Raw genomic sequence first — 22,277 nt, forward strand, 5'->3', positions numbered from 1 at the left:
CCCCTCCACCATTCCTCCCCCCACCCCCCGGAGGGCTGGGCCTACACCGGGAGGGGGAGGGGGCTGGTGCCCGGCTGTCCTTGCTTTCACTTCTCTCCACCTCCTGGGGCCCCTTCCCAGTGGGTCCCCGAGGGCTCCACCGGACATGGGACGACAACAGGCGACTTCTTTTGCCAGAACTAAATAACAGAGTGGCACCCTCAGGACGGCCTCCCCAGCTAGGGGCTGCTCGGGAGGTTTCTTGCCCCGACGGGCTCTAGGGAGTCCGGAGGAGACGGGCATAGGGGGCCGGGGTGGAAGCCAGAGAGAGGCAGGCAAACACGGCTCCTCAGAAAAAGCGGTTTATTCCAGTGTCTGGGAGGAAAGGAGAGCTTTGCCCGGCAGTTCTCAAACCTAGTCGGTCTCCTTGGCCGACGAGGTACACTCTGTGTGTCAGACTTCGGTCACTGAACAGACGGGAGCTTCTGGTCACTGAGGAGGCCCACCGCTCAGGCCTTCCCGCGCTGCCACTGGGACACGCGGGTCTCCGGGGGGGCCCGGTGGAACCACTCGAACCAGGAGCCGTCGTAGACGGCCACGTCGGGCTTGCCGCAGAGGTAGGCGGCCAGGGCAATGTGGCAGGCGGTGACTCCCTTCCGGCAGGTGGCAATGAGGGGCTGGGCCAGATTCACCTTCTTGGCCTCGAACAGAGCACGCAGCTCCTCTGGGCTCTTCTCGAAGCCGTCCTCGGTCAAGAAGTCCACGAACGGCATGTTGACTGAGCCTCGGATGTGGCCCGGATCCAGTCCTGGGCGCAGCAGAAGGCAAAGGCGGGGGGGGGGGGGGGGGGGGGAAGGACAGGGTTAAGGGCGGCCTGAGGGCCGAAACCCGCTGAGGCTATAAGGATAGGAGCTACACGAAGGAACGTAAGGCCTTTGCCCTTCTTGGAGCTCAAGTTCCTCCTGGCCCAACGTATAGTCAATGCTTGAGACAGAAGCCAAAGGGCGCTCTCCCCTCCAAACCCTGCCTTGAAGCAGGGATGTCCGAAGTCATACCTGCTTGAGGGGACAGGGGTGAGTCTCACCTCTGCCGCTCACCAACCTTTACACTACCGTTTTACCTCGGACAACGCTTCACTTCTCTGAATCGGTTTGCTCATCTGTAAAATGGGCCCAATGGCACACAGCTGTCTCGTAGGGTTGCTGAGAAGCGAACGCTACGAGCCGTGCTGATGGCGAAGAACACAGCGGTGGGAGAGATGGGCCGGCTCTCGGGGAGATCACAGCCAGGCGGGGAAGACAGACGCTAAACGGATAACCCCGTGATTCGTTACACGCAATGTCGCTCCATTTTACAGATGAATACGCTGAGGCTTGGCCACGCGCAATGGCTCAGCTGAGGCCACACAGAGAGGCAAAGGCAGACCCGGGATTCCACCGAGTCCCCTGAGGTTCCCATTAAGCACCAGTGTGGGAAGCACATGTGACCTGGTGCTAGACGTACACTTGAATCCCAGCTCTGCCACTTACCAGCAGGGTGACCCCTTAAGTGTCACTTCTCTGGGCCCCAGTTTCCCCCAGGGCTTGAACGAGAATGAGAGTACTCACGGGCAGGGGCTGTTGTCAGGGGTAAGGCCCCGACTACTGAGGCCGGCCCACCCACCCTCAGAGGCCGATGCTCTCGCCACCTCACCGCCTCCCTTGGGGGCAGATGAGGACAGCGAGGGGTGGTCCCTGCAGGGCTGCCCTAGCAACCCTGAGAGGCTTGGCTAGGAGCAGAGTGGGAGGTTTGAGCTGGTCGAGGTCCCTTCCGGAACAGTCTCCCCTCCCAGTGAGTCTGAGACCAAATGTGGTTTCAGAATAGCCAGCAAGTGGGGCAAAGGGATCTGGGCGGAGGCCTTGGTCCCACCCTTAGCATGCCAAAGGTCACACCTCTCTTCCTCAAGCACCCCACACCCTGGCAGTCTTTGGATGCTGGGAGCGGGGCCCAAGGCAGGTCTGGGAGCCTCTTGGAGCTCCCTTTCCTCCAAAATCCACCCCCCCCGTCCACCCCCTTAACCTGGACCGTGGGACAGAGCAGGACCAAGGTGGGCAGCAGGGGGAGGGAGGGGACTGGACGAAGACACACACTGGGGCAGGGTGCAGCCAGGAGGCCCTGCATCCCTAAGCCTCAGCCTCCCCACCCGTGAAATGGAGAGATAACCCCGCCTACGTCACAGGCCTATGGGGAAGATTAGCCACTGTAGGCAGAAGCCCCTAGTGACCCCGGGCACACAGTAGGTACACAGTCATGCCAGCAATGCCCCAACCCCCATCCCCTGAAGCCAAAGAAGATTCCAAAAATTCACCGGCATGAGTCAGGGGTTCCTTTGACCGAACAGAGGTCTCCACTTATACATTCCGGGGAGTCTTTCCTGTGGGAATTTTATCTTTTCGTCTGGAAATTTTCATCGGAGGCTGGACGCCTGCCGCCCCTACCAGGGAGAAGCCAATGGATCTGTTGGCTTCAAGGGCCTCCCGTGCCAAGAAATCCAACTTAGAAATCTTTGGGCATCCAGGCAGTGGGCTGAATGGAAGTGTATTTCAAAGCACGAGTGTCTGTGGAGTTCTGAATGCCGTCTTGTTTCTTTCCTCTGGTCCCCGATGCCAACAGCGCCCCTGCTTTCTTGGTTGCATAAAAGGCACCTCTTGGGAGTAGAGAAGTCTGGGGGTTTCCGTGACTCTGGCTTCCCAAACTGGGCCAGCCCCAGGAGGCGGGGGTCCCCCTCGTCTCTGCCAGCGAGGGCTCAGGGCCTGTCCGAGGAATTTAAATGAGCAGGTGCTGACCGCCTGTGCATAGCAAGGGCCGGGATGAACCCAGCCCAGAGAGCCTTGGAGAACAGCCGGCAGAAGGACCCAGAAGCAGGGGCCTTTTCTCCTAAGCCTAGCTTCCACTGCAGGCCCGTGGCTTTCCTCCCCCCAGCGGGCCTGCCGCCAGGCCGACACCCCTGGCCCCAGGCGTCAGGCAGTGGGTTCGCTCCAGAACTTCCCGAATCCTCACAAAGCCAGGAGATGATGGGGAGCCCAGGCTCAGAGAGGCGAGGTGGCTTACCTCAGGACACACAGGCCTGTGGAGTCAGGCGGGTCCGACCCTAAAAACCTGTGTTCTGAGACCACCCTGAACCTTTCTTGGAAAGGGAGAGGAGGCAGGGGGAAAGATGAGATGACCCCTCGTATTCCTCAGCTGCTCAGAGGCCTGGGACTTTGGGTTCCACCTTTGGCCAGGAGGAGGCCAGTCACTGGGGGAGGCCATCGAGAGGGTGTGACCGCTGGTTGCCCCGCGAGCTGGACCCTGGCCCTCGGACGCCCCTCGTCCCCACCCCTGCGCTGGGAATGTGCATTCTGCTTGCCTTCCCTGCTCCCAGAAGCTGCCCCAAGGACATGGCCTGGAGATAGTCATGTGGCGTTGAGACCAGCTGCATGACGTGCATGGGACTCTACCCAGTCAAGGCCTCTGTATAAACTTTTAAGGCTTGGCAGGTGCATGCAGAAATCTACTCACCTTGCGGCCGGTCAAGACAAGCCTTGTAAGTAAGTTCCCTTGCTTCTTAAACGTGCCACCCACATATCCGGAGCTGTCTGCCCCTTTCTTCAGTCTCCCCCTGCTCTCTGCATCTGGGGGGGGGCTGGCTTCGGATTACCCCGGGACCCTCCCGAGGAGGCCGTAAACTAAAAGCTGGCAAGCCGGCCAGGAGACTGAAGAAAGGGGCCTTGGGAAAAGGCAATGGCAAAGAGGCATCAGCGGGGGCGACCCTACGTTGGGCCGCGACCTCTATGGGGGGAGGGGGTGGCCCGAACGTTGGGTACTCGCGGACCTCGGCACGAGTACAGGGGGGTCCCGAAAACACCTGCTGCCTTAATGCGCTCGCTTGAGGGGCTGTGCGCAGACAAATGAAACGGATGGTTGTCACAGGTCGCTGGCCTCCACTGTGGCCAGTTCGTCCGGACACTGAGGCCCAGCTAGAGGCTGAAAGGCAAGTTGGAAAGTGGGAAGAGCTGAGGTTTGAGAAGGACGAGCGGGCGTCTCCTACCCTGCCGGCTTCGGGGCCTGCGGCCAAGGTGGGAGAGCAGGGCAGTCCGTCGGAGGTGTTAGCGTGCCCTTGTGCAAAGTGAGGAAGGCACGAGATGCTGTGGATTGAGATTCAGGAGCCTGTGACAAAGCCTGATTAGGGCGCTGAGAGGGGAATCCTTGAGCAAGCGACCAGAATCGAGGATGTTGCGGTGGAGGAGAAAGTGGAAATGCCCCCATGCCTTCCCACCCCGAATGCAAAGCAGAATCTTTTTTTTTTTTTTTTTTTTGGGGACAGAGAGAGACAGAGCATGAACGGGGGAGAGGCAGAGAGAAAGGGAGACACAGAATCGGAAACAGGCTCCAGGCTCTGAGCCATCAGCCCAGAGCCCGACGTGGGGCTCGAACTCACGGACCGCGAGATCGTGACCTGGCTGAAGTCGGACGCTTAACCGACTGCGCCACCTAGGCGCCCCAACAAAGCAGAATCTTAAATAGCAGTTGTGGGGCGCCCGGGTGGCTCAGTCGGTTAAGCGTCTGACTCTTGACTTCGGCTCAGGTCACGATCTCCAGGTTCATGAGTTCAAGCCCCACGTCCGGCTCTGTGCTGACAGCACGGAGCCTGCTTGGGATTCTCTCTCTCCCTCTCTCCCGGCCCCTCCCCTGCTTGCTCTCTCTCTCTCAAAAATAGAGAAATAAGCATTTTTAAATAAATAAATAAATAAATAAATAAATAAATAAATAGCAATTGCCCCCAAACCTGGGGGATAATCGACATTCTTTCTCTGGAAAGTCACAGTTGCAAATTTTATCACGTCTTTGATACGTAAACACCCCAGGAGTTAACCAAAACACTATCCACAGAGACTGAAGGACAAAATCTGGGGGAGGGCGGGGGGAAGCGTACAGATTGCTCTAGAAGTTCCTTTGTCCAAAGCCTGGCCCACAGCCTTCCTAAGATTACTCATCAAAGGCTAAGTTACAGGGTCTCTGCCTGTTTCTACGTTTACATATGTCTAGGGATACGGGCTAAGTATACATGTTTTTCTACCTTCTGAAGGTATTACCAAAATTAATTTGTACAAGAGCTCTATTTCATCAGCTTAAAAATAAGCTATATATCAAAGTGCACTCAGGTAAAATTGAAATTTCATTTGCTCTCACCCGCCATAAAGGATAACAGCTTCTTGAACTATCAGTCCGTTCTTGACGGGATGGTCAAACAAAGATACTGTGTTTTATCGAAATAATTTCAGGGCACCTGGGTAGCTGAGTTGGTGAAGTGTCCGACTTCGGCTCAGGTCATGATCTCACAGTTCATGAGTTCGAGCCCTGCGTCGGGGTCTATGCGGACAGCTCAGAGCCTGGCGCCTGCTTTGGATTCTGTGTCTCCCTCTCTCTCTGCCCCTCCCCTGCTCTGCCTCTCTCTCTCTCTCTCAAAAATAAACATTTAAAAAATAAGAAAATAATAATTTCCTATACTTCATATAGTCTTGATCAGGTCTTTGATTACTTAAGAAAAAAGCAGAGTCTTCTCTATTAAAAGAGCTACGTTTTTGGTTTTTAGTTTTGTTTCTGTTTTTGTTTTTGTTTTTTTTCTACAAGCATGCAATTTCTATACTTGCCTTTGAGGCCTTTAATTGTCATTTTGGTTAAACGGATAACTGAATATTGTTTCACGACGACCCGCGATCCTATGCGACCGTGTATTTTAAAACCTTTTGACTGAAGTCTATATTTTATTCACATTTCCTTACTTTTTATGAAACGCCTTTTCTGTTCCAGGACCCCGTCTAGGAGACCACATTATATTTAATCTTCCTGTCTCCTTAGAATTCTCTTGGCTCTGACTTTTTTTATATATTCAATGAATGGATGTACTGTACCTATATTCATTAACTGTAACAAATGTACCATACTAATTAATATAAGATGTTAATAATACGGGAAACTGGGTGTGGGGGTATATGGGAACTGTCCTTTCTTTGCAATTCTTTCTGTGAATCTAAAACTGTTCTATATAAATCTACGACCTAATATAAATAAATAAATAAAACCTTTTGATATTTTAGACAAAATTCCCCTAAATCAAATTCTCAATGAAACCTTACCTACCCTGAACTAACTTGGGGATTTTCCTGGACCATCTCAAAAGATTTGGTTTTTTTTCCTCCTTGTAAAAGAGAAATATGAAACTAATTAGACTCATTTCACATGTTAAATTACATGGGAAGTCAAGTAGGAAGAAATGCTAACTACATTTTCCTTAGGAAATACGTATACGGAAGCTATTGATAGAAGTGTTCCAAAAGCATATACAATTCCTAAAAATGGGGGGCGCCTGGGTGGCTCAGTCGGTTAAACGTCCAACTTCTGCTCAGGCCATGATCTGGCAGTTCACGGGTTGGAGCCCCGCGTCAGGCTCTGAGCTGTCAGCCAGAGCCTGGAGCCTGCTTCGGATTCTGGGTCTCCCTCGCTCTCTGCCCCTCCCCCACTTGTACTGTCTCTCCCTCTCAAAATAACATGAAAAAAAACCCTAAAAAATATTCCTAAAACTCTGGTATGTCGTGGTATAATAGCATCAATTGATCACAACCTTGGTTATTACTTTAAAATATATACCCCCAAAATAACCGAATCCCCTTGTCAATTGCATTAGCATGAACTCTTACCCGGAGTTACTGCTTCACTTCGGATGCTTTTGCAAAAGCGTTCCGTCCCCCTCAGGTGTTCCACCTTCGGGGAGATTCATGGAAAAGACGGAGAAATAGAGGTTTCTGATAACTAAGACCGTACCACTGACCTGAATAAGAATTAATTACAGAGAGAGTCCCCCTAGGATTTTAGTCGCAGCTCTGGAAAGGGGGCAAAACCTCTGGTCACCCCCCACAGAGCACCAGCTCCTGGCAGTGGGTCCACAGGGCTCCTCCGGATGGAGACTCTCGGGGAGGAGTAAGCCACGGCAGCCAGTGGGCTGAACTCAGAGGGCGGAGAGTCCCCCCCTGCACCTTGGACTTTGGCCTTCTTGCACCGACAGCTGGCCTATTTTAAAGGGATCAACCCTACTGGGGTTGCGGAGGGGTGGATGACCATGAGTGGGCCCTCATGGGGTCAGGGCTTATGAGGGAATATTTGGGCTCGCCTGCAAGAGTCTGAGGCAGTCCTCCCCTTCTCCATATCCCGGCTCACGAGGCACTGACAGCCCCCTGGCAATCAGGAGGCTGAGGCCCTAGCCTGGGTACAACCTTCAGTAGATACAGCAGATCGGATGCACGGAGAGAGCGGCCGCCAGCGTGCCCGGGGAAGGCTGGCCTACTGCCAAGGATGCTCGATTGCCCCTGAAATACAGTGATTTGGTTAATCCACTAACAGCACGCCCCGTGTATTGTAAGGTGACTGGCAAAGGGGCCTGGGGTCATTCACGAGAATGGCCCATTGACGACAGAGGGGCAGATTGGTTATATTGCCTCCTCTCTCCCTCAGTGCAGGTTTTCGCTATGCTTGCTTTGTGTAGACACCGTGTCTGGCCTAGCCCAAGCTTTCCCCGATCACCAAACCAGGCTGCCACCATTAGGGTATTAGAGAAACGAAATGCCGTGTTTAGACACCCTCATCAACCGAACAGCGATTGGGGGTCATACTGCAAAAGGGGCCAACAGAGGGGCGCCTGGGTGGCTCAGTCAGTTGAGTAGCCAGCTCTTGATTTCGGCTCCGGTGATGATCTCATGGTTCACGAGCTCGAGCCCGGCCCCCATCGGGTTCCATGCTAACAGGGCCAGACTTGCTTGGGATTCTCTCTCCCTCTGCCCTACTTATGCATGCTCGCTCTCTCTCTCTCTCTCAAATAAACATTTTTGTTAAAAAGTGGGCAAAAGAACATTACACAGAATAGAGGTTCCATCTTCCCTATCATCCACAAGCAGCAGGGTTGATAAAAAGGGGAAAGGAGATATTAAAGCGGCAGGTTGAACTCCTAGCAGGTAAAACCACCTTGGCTGGACGCACTAAAGCACTGGCCCAGGCTTTAATACATGTGAATGATCAGCAAGCAGGGCCTGTTGCTGCACGTGCCAGCCTGGGGACCCCACCGAGTCACCCAACACGGCAAAAGCACGGAGGTGGAGGAAAATAGCCACTGCCCCTCTCACTGCACGTCAACGCGCTAAGCTGCTGAGGACACTCAGTCCATCACACCTGGGAAAGGTATCCCCTCCTAAAGTTTGCAGTGAAATATCCCACCAGGATGGGCGAGTTACTTCGCACGCCCCTGGGTGAGGGGGACCTGCCCAGTCTCCGCTGGGATCTCGCGGTCCTGCTGCAAGGGGCCTGCGAAAATGCGCTATCTCTGGAACGGAAGAGGGGAAGAGGTGGGGGTCCCGGTCGGGCACATCCTGCCCCCCCCCCCGGCCCATCGCCTCCCACCTGAAAGCGCTGTTCCCCCCCCTGCCCCCGCCCCCCGGCCCCTACACGTGGTGCGCACAACCAGACAGAGGTCCTAAAGCTGACAATCTCCGTCTCCTTGAGGCCAGGTGGGCACATGCCATTTCCCGCTGGTACATCACTGGGCTGCTGTCTCGCTCCCCATCCTGGCGGATGTTCTAGCACACGCACCAGCCCTTACTAAATTCACCCAGCGAGCCTTGAATGATAGTCACCAAAACCTGTCCTTGCTGAACCCTGAAATGTCTTTAACGAGAAAAGCTACCCCCCAAAACAGGATGGCCTTAGACGGTGGCGCTGCCTTGCAAGGAGGCCATCATCCAAACAGAATGCTGTGTGTTCCTATCTGGTGAGTCTATTAGGCATCACCTTCGCTGCATCACGTGAGAATACAAGTAAATGCCCTGAATTATCTGAACCCCAGCCCAGGGGACTTAATAAACCAATGGTTCAGATGACGGCGCTCTTGATGGAAAATGCCATCCCTGACTTGGGGGTTCATTGTCTTAATTCTGTATGTTCTCTTGCATGTGCCTGTATATTGTCGCTATGGCGCCTGCCTCCAATGCAGCCGCATCGTCTCCAAAGGAGCCACCACCAGGCCCCGTGAAACCCCTTGCTGACTCCTCAGGGCACAGTGCAGAAGAGGGGGCATGCGTGTGAGGTGGTGAGAGCTGATGTGAGGGGTAGAAAGTCGGGGGAGGTCATGGAGAGCACCAGTTGACCCATGAGCTGGACTGGGACAGCTAGAGATGCCTCTCCCCGTCCCGGCCTTGGGATGTGCGTTCTGCTTGACTTCCGGGCTCCCAGAGGCTGCTCCAAGGACATGGCATTGAGATAGCGATGCGGTGTCTAGAGACCAGCTGGACCGTGTGTATGTGACTCAACCCAGTTAATGCCTCTGTATAAACTTTCAAGATCTGGCAGGCGGGTGCGGAAATCTACCCCTCTTGCGGCCGGCCACCCAAGACAAGCCTTGTAAGTTCCCCTGCTTATGAAAACGGCCACCTACCCATCTGAAGTGGCCTGATCTTTCTTAGGCTTTGCCCTGCCCTCTGCATCTGGGGGTAGGTTTCAGATTACCCCGGGGGTGGGTGGGAGGCTCCCAGCTCCTGAGGAGGCTGTGAACTAACACAGGATCCCATGAAGCAACACCATACCGTGAGGCTGTGACTTCCCCTCCCCCAGCCTCCCCTCTCCCCCAGTCCCTGTGTTTGTTGACACAGCAGTGGCCTTGGGAAACAGCCCCACCCTGAGGCCTGCAGACTGGGGTCAAACCTTGGCCACTCTGCCTCCTTAGAGAACCCACTTCTCCCTTTCCCACCTGTAAACTGGGATCAGTCCTAACCCCCACCTTCCACCAGGAGAGAACATGTATGAAACCCTGGGCTGATAAAAATGCCTACTAGGGGGTCGATACCCTCTTCACCCTCACTGCCCTCAAGGTTTATGAAGATAACTGGGCTGGATTGACCGTCCCCTCCTTCGCTGGCTTTCCCCGGCGCTCTATAAGGTGAGCCCGTTCCTTTCATTAAGAAGGGAAGGGTTCAGAGGCCAAGGACTCGCGAGGCTGCGTAGGGTATGACGCAAGCTCATGGGGTGTCCAAGGCCCTGCTCCCAGCTCCTGCTTCAGGACCCTCCTTCTGGACCCCGGAGCTCACGGGCTGCCTCCCTGAGCCCACCCCAAGCTGGGGACCGTGAACTCAGGGAGCCTCATGTGCCTTTGCGCCCCCAAACTATGTTGCCTGGGAGGCCAGCAAAGCCTCTTCGGGAATGAGGGAGGGGAGTGCCACTCCATGCTTTCTGGGTGGCCCTGGGCTTTGCAGAGCTCCTCCCCCTTCTCAAAATACCCTTCCAGCCAGGTGGGGAGGGCTGGGCTTTCCTCTTCTCCTTTTACAATGAGGGAACCCAGAGAGGCCAAGATATCGGATTGAGATCCCCTCACACAGGGGGGGCTGACCTCTCCTGAGGATCCATGCTCCCTGGGATCTGGAGGCGGTGGGAGGAGGGAGAATGGGGAGGGACTCTTCTCTGAGCCTCAGTGTCCTCATCTCTAAACTGGGAGTGAGGAGATTGGATCTGACACCTCTTCGCTTATTTCCAGCTTGCTTCAGGGCAAGCCCGGAGGCAGCAAGGGAATCAACTCTACCATTCATCTCCCAAGAGGCACCGAAAGTTCTAAGGAGAGAAGACGTGTGGAACGGAGGCAAGGGTGGGGCTGCTGGAAGGGCCGGGCCAGAAGTCTCTGAATCTTCAACTCCAGACCTTCAGAGAGCAAGGGGCGGGGGGACATGGGACCTGGAAGAAGTCCAGGACTTTGCCACTAACTGGCCATGTGGCCTTGACCTGCCCCTGCCTCTGTGTGCCTCAGTCTCCCCTCTGTCCCATGAGGTGATCTTTCAGGACCTCCAGCCCGGAGAGTGTCCAAAACTGTTGTCACAGAGTCCTCTCCCCTCAGAGGCACAGAAAGTTAGGAAAAATGTTGCACAGGAGTTAGATTCTGCAGACCCTGCCCGAGGACAGAGCCCAGGGCCAGGAGGTGCCGACCATTCTGAGGGCTCAGGCCAGCCGGGGCCACCAGAGACCCCCAAAGCAGTGAGGTCCCGGCCACCAGAGGTGCCCAGGCAGGGGCCGGAGGAAACCTAGCAGGGTGATGGTGAGACTGCTATGGTTCTGTTAGGAGGTTCTAGAACTCAGCATGTCCTCTCCTGAGACTCCCCCCACCTCCAGCAATGTAGAACCCCCCAGGCCTGCCCTTTGTCCGCAGCAGAGGATTCGCGAGCCACCTCCCTGTGGATGCCTGGCTTAGAGCACTGGTTTGAAACCAGTCGGCACTGGGCAGAATTCCTGACTCTGCCACTTAACAGAGCCAGTAACTTAATGTCCTCACTTCTCAGTTTCCCCCTCTCTAAAATGGGGATATTAGGCCTTCTCGGATGAAGGACAGGATGAGATAATGCAATGTGAACTACTCAGCACGAAATGGCAGCTACTCTTAATAGCTCTGCAAACAGGCTGCAGCTGTTTGGAAAGGTCAGGGGGTCCGGGAGGGCTGGAAGGAGGGAGGGGGTGCTGCGGGAAGGGCAGGGTTGATGTCTGTGGGGGCTTCCGGGGAACCGGAGTGGCCCCAACAAGCTAGGTGTCCTTGGGAGCTTTGCACAGAGATGCACGTGTTGGCTCATGGGCATACCTTTGGGCATGTGGGAGAGGAGTGCCTGGGCAGGGACGTGGGTGGAGATGTCACCAGTCACCTCTGCTGATGCCACCCCGTGCGGATACGCGGTTGCTAGTTAGCACATGGCTATGGGAACACGTATGTAGGTCCTCATGCATCACAGCTGAAAAAGCTTTTGGATTTGGCTCTATTCTCTCATTTCACAGATGCAGACTGGGGCCCATGTATGGGGGAACTGAGGGCAAAAGCTGGAGAGGGTCCCAGACATCCCTGCTCTCCATTTCATTGGGCAGTACCGCCCCCACCCTCCACCCCCCCCACCCAGGGATCACCCACCCAACAGGACACGTACCTACTGCATCTGGCTCTGGCTCGGTGCCCAGGTACCGTCCTTGGGACCGGGCATCCACCAACTGGAACCTCTTAGACTCAAGGTTCTCCAGCACCTGCTCGTAGGTCTTGAGCAGGGAGCGGTCCAGTGTGGCTTCGAAGTTAGCCGGCTCTGGGCGTGAGGGCTCAGATGTCACCGGGTGGCCCTCCTTCAGCCAGTTCCGGAAGCCGCCGTTGAGCACCGACACGGTGCGGTGGCCGAACACACGGAACATCCACCAGACCCGCGGCGCATAGAAGGAGCCCAGGCGGTCACCATCGTAAACCACCACGTGGGTCTGGTTGCTGATGCCCAGGCGGCCCACGTAGTGGGCGAAGTCGGCCTCGCTGGGCAGCATCATCTCGTAGGGCGACGCCGCGTTCCGGCACTCCTCTATATCAAAGAAGGAGGCGCCGGGCACATGGCGCTCTAGGTACTCCTTGCGGGCCTCGCGGGTGCCCGGCGAGTACCAGGACGCGTCCAGCACCCGCAGGCCAGGCCCCAGCTTGCCAGCCCGAACCGACTCCGCCAGCCACTTGGTGGAGACCAGCGCCCGGTAGAGCACCTGATGGACCATGGTTTCAGCTCTGCGCATCACCTGGCGCGGGTGGGAACCAGGAAAAGAGAGCAGCGTGTGAGGGCCGTGCGTGCAGGGGAGCGGGACCTGGGAGGAGCTTTTTCCCACCGCGCTCCCCGCAGGGCGGCGTGTTTGCAGCGGCCCAGCCACCCGGCAGGGCCCGGGCACCCAGTGGGAAGGTTCGCATTCCCTAAGGAAGGGCTGCTCCGCCCCTCCCTGGGGCCCCCGCGCCGAAGGGGGCGGGGCGAGAGCTCCCCGGAGCCCCGCTGGGGGAGCTGGCCCGGAGGGCATCTGGCTCCGGAAGCTATCTTACAGGCGTTGGAGATCCTGCCAGGAAAGAGAGGCGAAAAGATGGCCAGGAGGAGGGAGGAGATGACATGTGGAGCGGAGGAGCCCCCTTTGTTGGGAGGGTAGGGGAGTGGGCGCCTGGGGGGAGGGGTCGCTGGAGCCCGCAGAGGCCCTCGCTCGCGCCCCCGGCAAGCGAGCCCGCGGCCAATCTCGGCAGCCTGGGCGGACTCGCCCGCCTCCAGACTCGCCCGGGCTCGGCACCCTAGCTGGGTCGGAGGCTCCCAGGGCACCCCGTCCCGCTTTCGCCAGGGGGACCCTCCCCTGGGTTGCCGGGGCCAGATCGGAGGCCCAATCCCGAGCGGCCGGGGTGCCTGGCCGCCGCCCCACCCGGCCGCACTCACTCGCCCTCGCCGCCGCCCTGGCGCTCGCCCCCGACCGCTGGAGAAGTTGGCCGGTTCAAACCCAGAGCTCACAACTCCCCGGCCGGCCCGCACCATCGCGCCGCCGCCGGAGGGGGGTACGGCGCGCCGCCCGCCACGCCCCCGCCTCGTGCAGTCCCGCCGCGGCCGCCCCCCCCTCGCCGTCCCACCAAGCGCAGCGCCACTCGGACCCCGGGGACCCGCCGGGAGGGCGCGGGGGGCGCGGGGGCGGCGCGGGGCGGGACGCGGCGGCGCGGGTGTCCCCCTGGCCCAGAGAGTGGAAGGCGCGAGCAGCCGCGGCTCCGAGTGGCCGCGGCGGTGGGCAGTGCTCGAGTCTCCTCCCTTCGGCCGGCGTCAGGTTGGTGGCGGGAGGAGGGGGACGACTTCGGGCGCGGGGAGGGGGCGCCCTGCTCTGGGGCCATGACCGAGCCCGGAAGCGCGGAGCCCGAGACCGGGGTAACTGCTGCGGCATCGCGCTTGCCTTTCTCTGTGGGGAGGTCGATCATCGGGGTGCGCGGCGCGGGGCTCCCCCGCGGGGCCAGAGCGGAGTAGGGGGCTGCAGTCTAGGAGGGAAGACGCGCCCCGGAGTTCGCCCTAAGGATGGCTGTCCGCCGCCGCTCGGGGCGGCCTGCTGGGTGACGTCCGAGTGAGTGGCGGGTGGGGAGGTGGGGGGGTAGGGGTGGGCGGGGGGGTCACCTGGTGCCACCATAGAGGGTAAGAGGGAGGGTAGAGGACCAATGAAACCCCACAGAGAGGCCAGGGAGACAAGGCCGAGGCTCCAAGAGGAGAAACTGGCAAAGAACTTGCCGGAGCAAAACGAAACTAACATTGGCCAAGGCCTGCTCGGTGAGATACTTCGCTCCTAGGGCCTTACTGACTTCTCACTACAACCCTACGGAGTAGGCCAGAAACTTTACATTTCGAGAGCAGACAGACAGGCCTAGCTCGTCACCCCACGGGCACACCAAGCAATTGAGGCCCATCGGATCTGCCTCGGTTTACCTGGCTCCACCCCAAAGCCTCATGCTTTTCAAAATAATTGCCTTTGTTTTTAATTAACCTATTTAATTATAAGGTTATAGCGTTTGGTTTTTAACAATGGGCCGTGTTTAACAACCAGGCGACATCATTCCTGAAAAATCTTAACAACTGGTCCTTGCAAGCTGGTGGCTCACCCCTGCTCCTAAGCCGCTTTTGCATTCGTGTTACATATGTCCCGAATGCTTTTTCTCCTCTCCCTTGGAAAGGCTCTTTTTTATTCTGAAATAATGCTAGTCTCACAGGAAGTTGAGACATTCATACTTTGACAAGCATTTGGCCTCCAGAATCTTCCGAACTTTGTGCTTGGCCCTGATGTGCAGAGAGGGGGGTACCAGGAAGGAGCAGACTAGGGGGAAGTCCTCAAGGATAGCCCAGTCTGCCTGGAGCCCCTCTTCTTCCAGGGCCCCCCCGCCCAGATGGCAGCCTGGGGCTCACACTTCCCCTAGTGGGTATAGACACTCGCGAGATACAGCTAGGGCTGTCCTGTGGGTCCTGGAGACCTTCCCTCCCAGAACACCCCCACCTAGAGCACCCCCACCTGAGGTGGTCCAGGCTTGGTGAGCGGGCCAGGACCTGGGCCCCGCCCTTCGGTGACACACAGCCTGCTCCCCGGACCCTCCCCTGCCTCCTCCTGCAGTCCTTTGTGAGAACTGACCATAAAGCGGGGGGGGGGGGGGGGGGGGGGGGGGGGGGGGGGGGAGGCCAGGCCTGGTGACCCCAGACCTCCCAAGTCCCACCCAATCCTGAAATTCTTTTTTTTTTTTTTTAATTTTTTTTTCAACGTTTATTTATTTTTGGGACAGAGAGAGACCGAGCATGAACGGGGGAGGATCAGAGAGAGAGAGAGAGAGGGAGACACAGAATCGGAAACAGGCTCCAGGCTCTGAGCCATCATGAGCCATCAGCCCAGAGCCTGACACGGGGCTCGAACTCACGGACCGTGAGATCATGACCTGGCTGAAGTCGGACGCTTAACCGACTGCGCCACCCAGGCGCCCCCCAATCCTGAAATTCTTAAGATTCTAGATGTGGTGTTGTTGTTGAAAGGCCACCTATGGGAATAACTTTTCAGAAATCATTGGGTTTTTATTAAGCCGTTTTTAATGATTATTGACACCGGCCATTTGTAGTACATCGTGATGGCCCCTCGACAGTCATTAACTGTTCATTAATCTCCACCGTAAGAGCTGAAGGTTGGAAGCTCCATTATAAGAAGTGAAAATGGCCGGGGAGCCTACCATGCCCGCCCTCGCACGGCTAGTTAAGGAGCCGAGTGATTCGCACTGACTTGAGGCCGGAGCTCTGATTCCCAGTCCAGGGTTCTTTCTACTCTAAATGGATCCTTGGATAGAAAACCAGGAGCCCCAAGAATCCCAGGGGGCAGGAGCCACTGTGGTTCCCAGATGGGTTCTTCAGGAAGGGACCCGCAGCATCCGCCAACACTATTCAGCTGTGGTAGGACCCACGGGCACTGAGATGGCCCCTTAGCCAAAAAAAAAGCCACCTCAGGGCAGCCTCCTCATCCTGAAGGTCAAGCCGCAGTTTCCTGGGCCCTGGAAAGGTCAGATCAGTTTGCGCGCACTTCCTCCTCCTCCAGGAAGACTTCCCACTTCCTCTGCTCCCACCCTAGGCTGAGGTATCGGTCCCTGGTGCTTGCACTGAACCCCAGACTTTCTTCAATGATGCTGTCCTTTGGGCAGGCCCGTGGCCTGTCTTTACCCGCCACAGCCCCCCGTCCCCCGGGGCCTGGCAACGTTAAGAGTTTCTCAGTGTCCAGCACAAGGCCTGGCCGCGTGGGTGGAGTTGAGTTCCTAAAAGCCAGACTGGGAGAGGCTGGGTACGAGGCGTAACACTGTGGACTGATTAGGCCCTGGTCATCACCGACCCGCGGCTGGGGAAGAGGTCCAGCCTCCGGAACTGACCAGCTGTGTGAGCAAGGCCAAAGCACATCTCTAGTTGCCTCGCACAGAAGGCAGACATCGTCATAGGCCCACCACTATAGGCCACGGGGCTTAGCGTGTGGCCTGGCCCACGAAGCACCTGTTCTCTCCCCACCCCTTCTCTGTGGCAGGACAGCCTGGTATGGATGGTAAGGCCGCGCCCTGCCAACGGGGTATGGGGGTTGACCTGCGGCTCAGGCTCCACCCACCCAGTCACATGCCCTGACGGAAGGGGCACCTTTCCCTAACCCGCGCGGAGGCACCTGACGAACCAGGGGCTGTCTGTACAGATGCCCAACACATTCAGGGCATCCTGGCCCTGGCAGGCTGTGGCCTGCGTGTCATGTCGTGGGCTGTGTGTACTCTCAGTGGCTGGCCCGCAGGGGAGTGGAAGGGACAGAGGGGGAGGTGCTGTCACTGTTGCTGCTGCTGCCCCGAGTTTCAGAGACTCAGCTCAGGCCTAAGGGACAAAATCTGACCTGGCTGGACCCCCAGGGCCTGCACGGCACTGGCCAGCGAGAGTCGGGATTCTGGTGTCGCCGCCACTTTAGCTGTTGACCTTGGCCGCCGGAGCCTTTGAACCTCAGTGCCGCCCTCCGTGACAGTGAGAATATCCCCTACCAACCTTCCGGAGGCTACTTGTCCGGTGAATAATTGAGAGCCTACTCTGTGTCCTGCAGGGTTCCGAGGTATTGTGAGATGAAATGATACATAGCAAGGAGTCAGTAAATTCAGCTACTATTTCCGTGAGGCTGCTTATATAAACGTTTGATGAAGAAGTTTACGAATTCCACCAGGGACCTTGGGGAGGGGCTGAGACTTTCCCCCCTGCTTGCCTTCCTGTGCTTGAACCTGTCCCTACCGCCCCCCCTGACCCCGGCAAGCAGCGATGAAGGGTCCCCTGGTCCCCTCCAAGGGGTCAGGGTCATTCCATTGCTCTTCCCCGTGTAGTTGTCCTGGGTGGGAGGGAGGGGGGGAGGGGGGAGGGGGAGGGAGGGGGAGGGGAGGCCCCGGTGACCGAAGTCTGCCCCTGGGGTTGCCTCTGCCGGTTTTCTGTGTTCCCTGGACTCTGCCCTCCCGGGGCTCCACCGCCCCTGCGGGCTAGTGCCAGACCCAGCGGTGAGGGCATCTGCAGCGACCTGGCCGGCCTCTTCCTCGATTCCCTCCTGACATCCTCCCTGTCGCTCAGGCTTGCAGCCCCGGTGTCGCCGCCGCCGTCACCATGCCCCCACAGCAGCTCTTCCGCGCGCTCGTGTCGGCGCAGTGGGTGGCCGAGGCGCTGCGGACCCCGCGCGCGGGACAGCCCCTGCAGCTGCTAGACGCCTCCTGGTACCTGCCCAAGCTGGGCCGCGACGCGCGCCGCGAGTTCGAGGAGCGCCACATCCCCGGCGCCGCCTTCTTCGACATCGACCAGTGCAGCGACCGCACGTCCCCCTACGACCACATGCTGCCCAGCGCGGCGCACTTCTCGGAGTACGCGGGCCACCTGGGCGTGGGCGCCTCCACCCACGTCGTGATCTACGACGCCAGCGACCAGGGCCTCTACTCTGCGCCGCGCGTCTGGTGGATGTTCCGCGCCTTCGGCCACCGCACCGTGTCGCTGCTCGACGGCGGCTTGCGCCACTGGCTCCGCCTGGGTCTCCCGCTGAGCTCGGGGAAGAGCCGCCCGGCGCCCGCCGAGTTCCGAGCCTCGCTTGACCCCGCCTTCGTCAAGACGTACGAGGACATGAAGGAGAACCTTGAATCCCGGCGCTTCCAGGTGGTGGACGCCCGCGCCGCCGGCCGGTTCCGCGGCACCGAGCCCGAGCCCCGAGACGGTAACAAACACGCGCGAAGGGGCGGGAGGTCACCTGGGGCGCGGGGCCGGGGGCGCGCTGAGCCCTGCCTCGGCCTCGCCTTTGAAGGACGCCGCATGGGGCGGGGGCGTGAGATGTGGTTTCCAGTCGTCTCACTCTCTGAGCCTCCCTGGCTTTATTCCTTAAAAGTGGACACGAATACTTGCTTTGCCCCCAGACTCATTGGGAACCCAGGGCGCCCTGTATTAGGGTGAGAAGCCAAACAGCCCCACCCCAATTCTGCGGATGTAGGGCGGTCTCTGCGGAACAGGAGGGGCGGCAGGAAAAGCCCCCAAAGGGATGGGGCCTGATCGGGTGTACCCACCCCCCCGCTGTTGATGGAGGCAGACTGGGGGAGGAGGAGGGGGGAGTCTGGGGTAGGGGAGTGGATGTAAGGCCCCTAAGGGGTCAAGGCTTGCAGAGGGCAAGAGAGAGGGGCCTGGATCACCGGCCCCAGGTTGGAGAGAAACTGAATAGAGGTGGCTGCTGGCCTGGGTTGGAGCAGAGCCCTGTGTCTGGGAGCTGAATTCTCCAGGCAAGGACACCACGGGGAAGCCCTGGATGAGGTGGGCAGGGCTCCCCGCAAACGGGTAGGCCAATGGCCACCGTCGTCTGAGCCCTTCAATGACCCCGACAGACGGGTGCTGTCATTGTACCCAGGAGGAAATGGAGTCTCAGAATGGCTACCTCGCTGGAGGTCAGGAAGCAGCCCGGCCGGGCGCTGGGGCGGTACATTTAACTGCAGTGAGCAAGCAGTCATTACCCAGCCTTTTGTCTCTCGTGCCTTTTTCAGGGGGGATGCAAGGAAGTTGCTACTTGGTCTTGGGAGTCTGTCCTTGAATGGCATCCGCCTCCCTACCGCCCCTGAATGAGGGTGGGCTTCTGTTCAGTGCTTACAAAGCAGCTTGGGCCCGTCCTCTTACTGTTTCACATGGCCCCAGGGTAAGGGTCCGCCCTGCTCCCCGTGCATCCCCGAAGACTAACCCAAAAGCTGGCATGGGATCAACGTCCCAGAGAGATCTGGGGACTCGAGAAGGACCCCGCTACACGGAACTGTGCAGAGCAGTGTTGACCTGAGATCCAACCGTAGGGCACTGCTGATAGCCAGCCGTTTTTGGGGCCCGCATAGGTGACAATTTTATGCGGTTCCACCTTGAACCTGTTAGGTCCTTCAGCTCAGCCCTTTGGGGGAGGGGGTGGGGGCAGTGAGCCACTTGGCCGGTCACCTAATCTAATCTCTGAACTGCAGCGTTTGCGCGTGCAAAATAAGAGAAACAGGGCTTGGTAAGGATGCGGTGAGCGTCAAATGTCAAACGAGAAGACATGTATAGAGCGCTCAGCACACGTAAGGTGCCCTCAAGGAGGGTGACGTAATTCCTGTGTGCTTCGTCCCATCCGTGCTTATGGCTCTTTACAGAGGCGCTTCAATGCTCACCCCTCCTGCTTGCTCACCTGTAAAGGAAGAGATGATGGCACACACCTAGCCGGCTTGTTGTAGAGACCGACCGAGCCAGTGCGCGTAAAAGCTGGATCTAGATCAGTGGAGGGCATCACATCGTTGCCGTCGTTCAGCGGGGTGGGGGAAGCCTGCTTTGCTTGGTGGGGTTCGAGGCGCGGGGACAGCCCTGCTCGGACGGCGGCCAACCTGGGTCGAGAGCTTGTTCTCCTTCCTTGCTCCAGTTGGGTCTCTACGTGATGTCTCTCAGTGAGCCTTTGCTGCACTTAACTGGGGGTGCAGGGCCCATTCCAACCTCACCACGGGCTCAGAGCGCTGGCTGGGTGCTAAGGTCTAGCAATAACTGTCGACACGGGTCCGCAGCTCTCTGTAGGAGTGTCACCCGCTGCAGGGGGAAATCGAGGCAGAAGCCACGAGGCTAGAGCCTCACCCTAGAGTCTGAATGGCCGGGATTTTTTTTTTTTTTTCAACGTTTACTTATTTTTGGGACAGAGAGAGACAGAGCATGAACGGGGGAGGGGCAGAGAGAGAGGGAGACACAGAATCGGAAACAGGCTCCAGGCTCCGAGCCATCAGCCCAGAGCCCGACGCGGGGCTCGAACTCACGGACCGCGAGATCGTGACCTGGCTGAAGTCGGCCGCTTAACCGACTGCGCCACCCAGGCGCCCCCGGGATTTTTGAATCATGGGCCGTGAGGGTTTATTTTGTTGCGAGTCTCAGTCCTTGGCGTGAAAATGGGAATATTACTAACACCTGCCTCGCAGAGGGTGGTGAAACCAAATGACCGGGTTTAGGGGAATGACCCTCTTCATGAACAGCGTTCTAGCCTTGCCCTCTAGGGTTCTTGTGCTAGGATCAAAATGATCTTTTGAAAACGGAAGTCTGGTTTCCCCTTGCAGTGAGGTCAAAGCCCTATGTCTTTTTTTTTTTTTTTTTAATTTTTTTAAATGTTTATTTTTGAGAGAGAGAGAGAGAGAGAGAGAGACAGAATGTGAGTGGGAGAGGGGCAGAGAGCAGAGACAAAGAATCTGAAGCAGGCTCCAGGCTCTGAGCGGTCGGCACAGAGCCCGACATGGGGCTCGAACCCATGAACTGAGAGATCATGACCTGAGCCGAAGTTAAACGCTCAACCCACTGAGCCCCTCGGGTGCCCCAAAGCCCTACATCTTAATCCAGGCCTGCTACGGTGTTCCCGTCCTCCTGGTTCCTCTTGGGCCTCGACCTCCCCCCATGTCTGGGCTTTGGCCCAATGACTTTTACCCCCTCTAAAGACTCCCCTTCCCCAGCCTGGCGTGCCCTCAGCCCCCACTGCCCAGACCTCTCTACCTGATAGAACCCTGCTCACCCTCTGGGGCCCCTCTGACTCGGGCAAGTTAGTCTGTGTGCCTCACGCTCCTCGTCTGTGTAAAAGGGAGGATGATCATTTCTGTCCCGTAGAGTCTGGGGGGAGAAAATACAGCAGAGGGGCTCCTCACAGTGCCCGGCACAAAGTAAGCGCTCAGTAACTCCAGCTATCATGATTACTGTTAATACCTCTTATAATATGCCCCCATAACCCCCCGCAGGGTGTAACACCCTCACACTCGTAATGGCTCAGTTATTGCCTGTCTGCCCTGCCAGATCAATTTCTGTAGGGCAAGTGCAATGACTCCTGGCCAGGCGGAGGGAGGGCTTACTTATCTTTGTTGCCCCCAGGGCGCATAGGTGATCGGGAAGCTGGGGGCAGAGTGAGGCTCTGGTGGGCTCTGAGTCTTGGGTTCCAATTCTAGCCAGCAATTTGCTGGATGCGGGACCTTGGGCAGTACGGAACCTCAGCATCTCTGTCCGTAAAATGGGAATGCCTGTGAATAGCGCCTGGGTTGCCTGGCTGTGAGGACTACACGAAATGATGCACATAGAGGGTTAGCGCCGTGGGCGCATGGGAGGCTCTCAGTACCCAGGGGCCATTCATACCCCCTTTGTCTGTGTTCCCTCCTTCCTGCCCTCCTGCTGCAGGCATCGAACCTGGCCACATCCCCGGCACTGTGAACATCCCCTTCACGGACTTCCTGACCCAGGAGGGCCTGGAGAAGAGCCCCGAGGAGATCCGCCGTCTGTTCCAGGACAAGAAGGTCGATTTGTCCCAGCCACTGGTGGCCACGTGCGGCTCCGGCGTCACAGCCTGCCACGTGGCACTGGGGGCCTACGTCTGCGGCAAGCCCGACGTGGCCATCTATGATGGCTCCTGGGTAGAGTGGTACATGCGTGCCCAGCCAGAGGAAGTCATCTCCGAGGGCCGGGGGAAGACCCACTGAGGGGAGGGTCAGGACACGGGAGGCAGCGCCCGGCCTGGTTGTTCTGACTCTGCCTCCACCGAGAGAGTGTTTCTTCCTGCAAATCAGGTGGCACAGAGGGCGACATCCCAGAGGCCAGGAGTTCTGTCGACCTGCGGGCTCCCAGCCGAGGCCGGAGAGAAGGTGGTGGTGGGACAGAGGGAGGCAGTGCCCGATGTGCTGAGCGGGGGTCCTGCCTCCCTTCTGTTTTCCCTGTTGAGGAAATAAAACAGCACAGTGCCAAATGCTTCCAACTGTGGGGCTGCCTGGTTTTCCTAAGGAGCCGGTGGTCCAGAATGCCCAGCAAAGGGAGCTCGGTGGAGCCTGAGGGTCTGGGGGATCCTGCCCCTGCCTTCCGAGCAGGGCTGGAGCCCCAGAGCCCTTCTAGTCCTGTGAG

General features: G+C 57.9%; 2 protein-coding genes and 1 long non-coding RNA gene across 7 annotated transcripts; 2 read left to right on the plus strand and 1 right to left on the minus strand.

Annotated features, from left to right (window-relative positions):
* Positions 1-325: 325 nt before the first annotated feature.
* Positions 326-13,494, minus strand: TST (thiosulfate sulfurtransferase). Of its 2 annotated transcripts, XM_045466833.1 has the most exons (3): positions 13,278-13,494; positions 11,994-12,609; positions 326-787 (listed from the first exon to the last, which is right to left on the minus strand). In XM_045466833.1, exons 1-3 carry the CDS (start codon positions 13,371-13,373, stop codon positions 489-491), a joined length of 1,011 nt encoding a protein of 336 aa, XP_045322789.1. In that variant the 5' UTR covers positions 13,374-13,494; the 3' UTR covers positions 326-488. The 2 variants fall into 2 exon arrangements, with proteins under 2 accessions (XP_045322789.1, XP_045322788.1); XM_045466832.1 differs by lacking the exon at positions 13,278-13,494 and having other exon boundaries at positions 11,994-12,879.
* On the plus strand, positions 9,238-10,731 carry LOC123592038. The gene is made up of 3 exons (XR_006709564.1): positions 9,238-9,444; positions 9,831-9,979; positions 10,571-10,731. It is a non-coding gene; the product is annotated as an uncharacterized LOC123592038 (long non-coding RNA).
* On the plus strand, positions 12,892-22,134 carry MPST (mercaptopyruvate sulfurtransferase). 4 transcript variants are annotated; one of them, XM_045466837.1, is made up of 3 exons: positions 12,892-12,998; positions 17,466-18,093; positions 21,564-22,134. In XM_045466837.1, exons 1-3 carry the CDS (start codon positions 12,966-12,968, stop codon positions 21,860-21,862), a joined length of 960 nt encoding a protein of 319 aa, XP_045322793.1. In that variant the 5' UTR covers positions 12,892-12,965; the 3' UTR covers positions 21,863-22,134. The 4 variants fall into 4 exon arrangements, with proteins under 4 accessions (XP_045322793.1, XP_045322790.1, XP_045322791.1 ...); XM_045466834.1 differs by lacking the exon at positions 12,892-12,998 and adding an exon at positions 13,546-13,653; XM_045466835.1 differs by lacking the exon at positions 12,892-12,998 and adding an exon at positions 13,566-13,751.
* Positions 22,135-22,277: the final 143 nt, after the last annotated feature.

The sequence above is a fragment of the Leopardus geoffroyi genome, chromosome B4 (genome assembly GCF_018350155.1).
Source record: "Leopardus geoffroyi isolate Oge1 chromosome B4, O.geoffroyi_Oge1_pat1.0, whole genome shotgun sequence".
Classification (NCBI taxonomy): Eukaryota; Metazoa; Chordata; class Mammalia; order Carnivora; family Felidae; genus Leopardus; species Leopardus geoffroyi.

Excerpts from the sequence above, each read along its gene's own strand:
- TST (XM_045466832.1), bottom strand. The coding sequence starts at position 12,879 with ATGCCCTCCGGGCCAGCTCCCCCAGCGGGGCTCCGGGGAGCTCTCGCC. Across the intron at positions 788-11,993 it reads GCCAGAGCCAGATGCAGTAG|GACTGGATCCGGGCCACATC; the intron begins GTACGTGTCCTG and ends TGCTGCGCCCAG.
- MPST (XM_045466835.1), top strand. The coding sequence starts at position 13,716 with ATGACCGAGCCCGGAAGCGCGGAGCCCGAGACCGGG. Across the intron at positions 13,752-17,465 it reads GCGCGGAGCCCGAGACCGGG|GCTTGCAGCCCCGGTGTCGC; the intron begins GTAACTGCTGCG and ends CCTGTCGCTCAG. Across the intron at positions 18,094-21,563 it reads CGAGCCCGAGCCCCGAGACG|GCATCGAACCTGGCCACATC; the intron begins GTAACAAACACG and ends CTCCTGCTGCAG.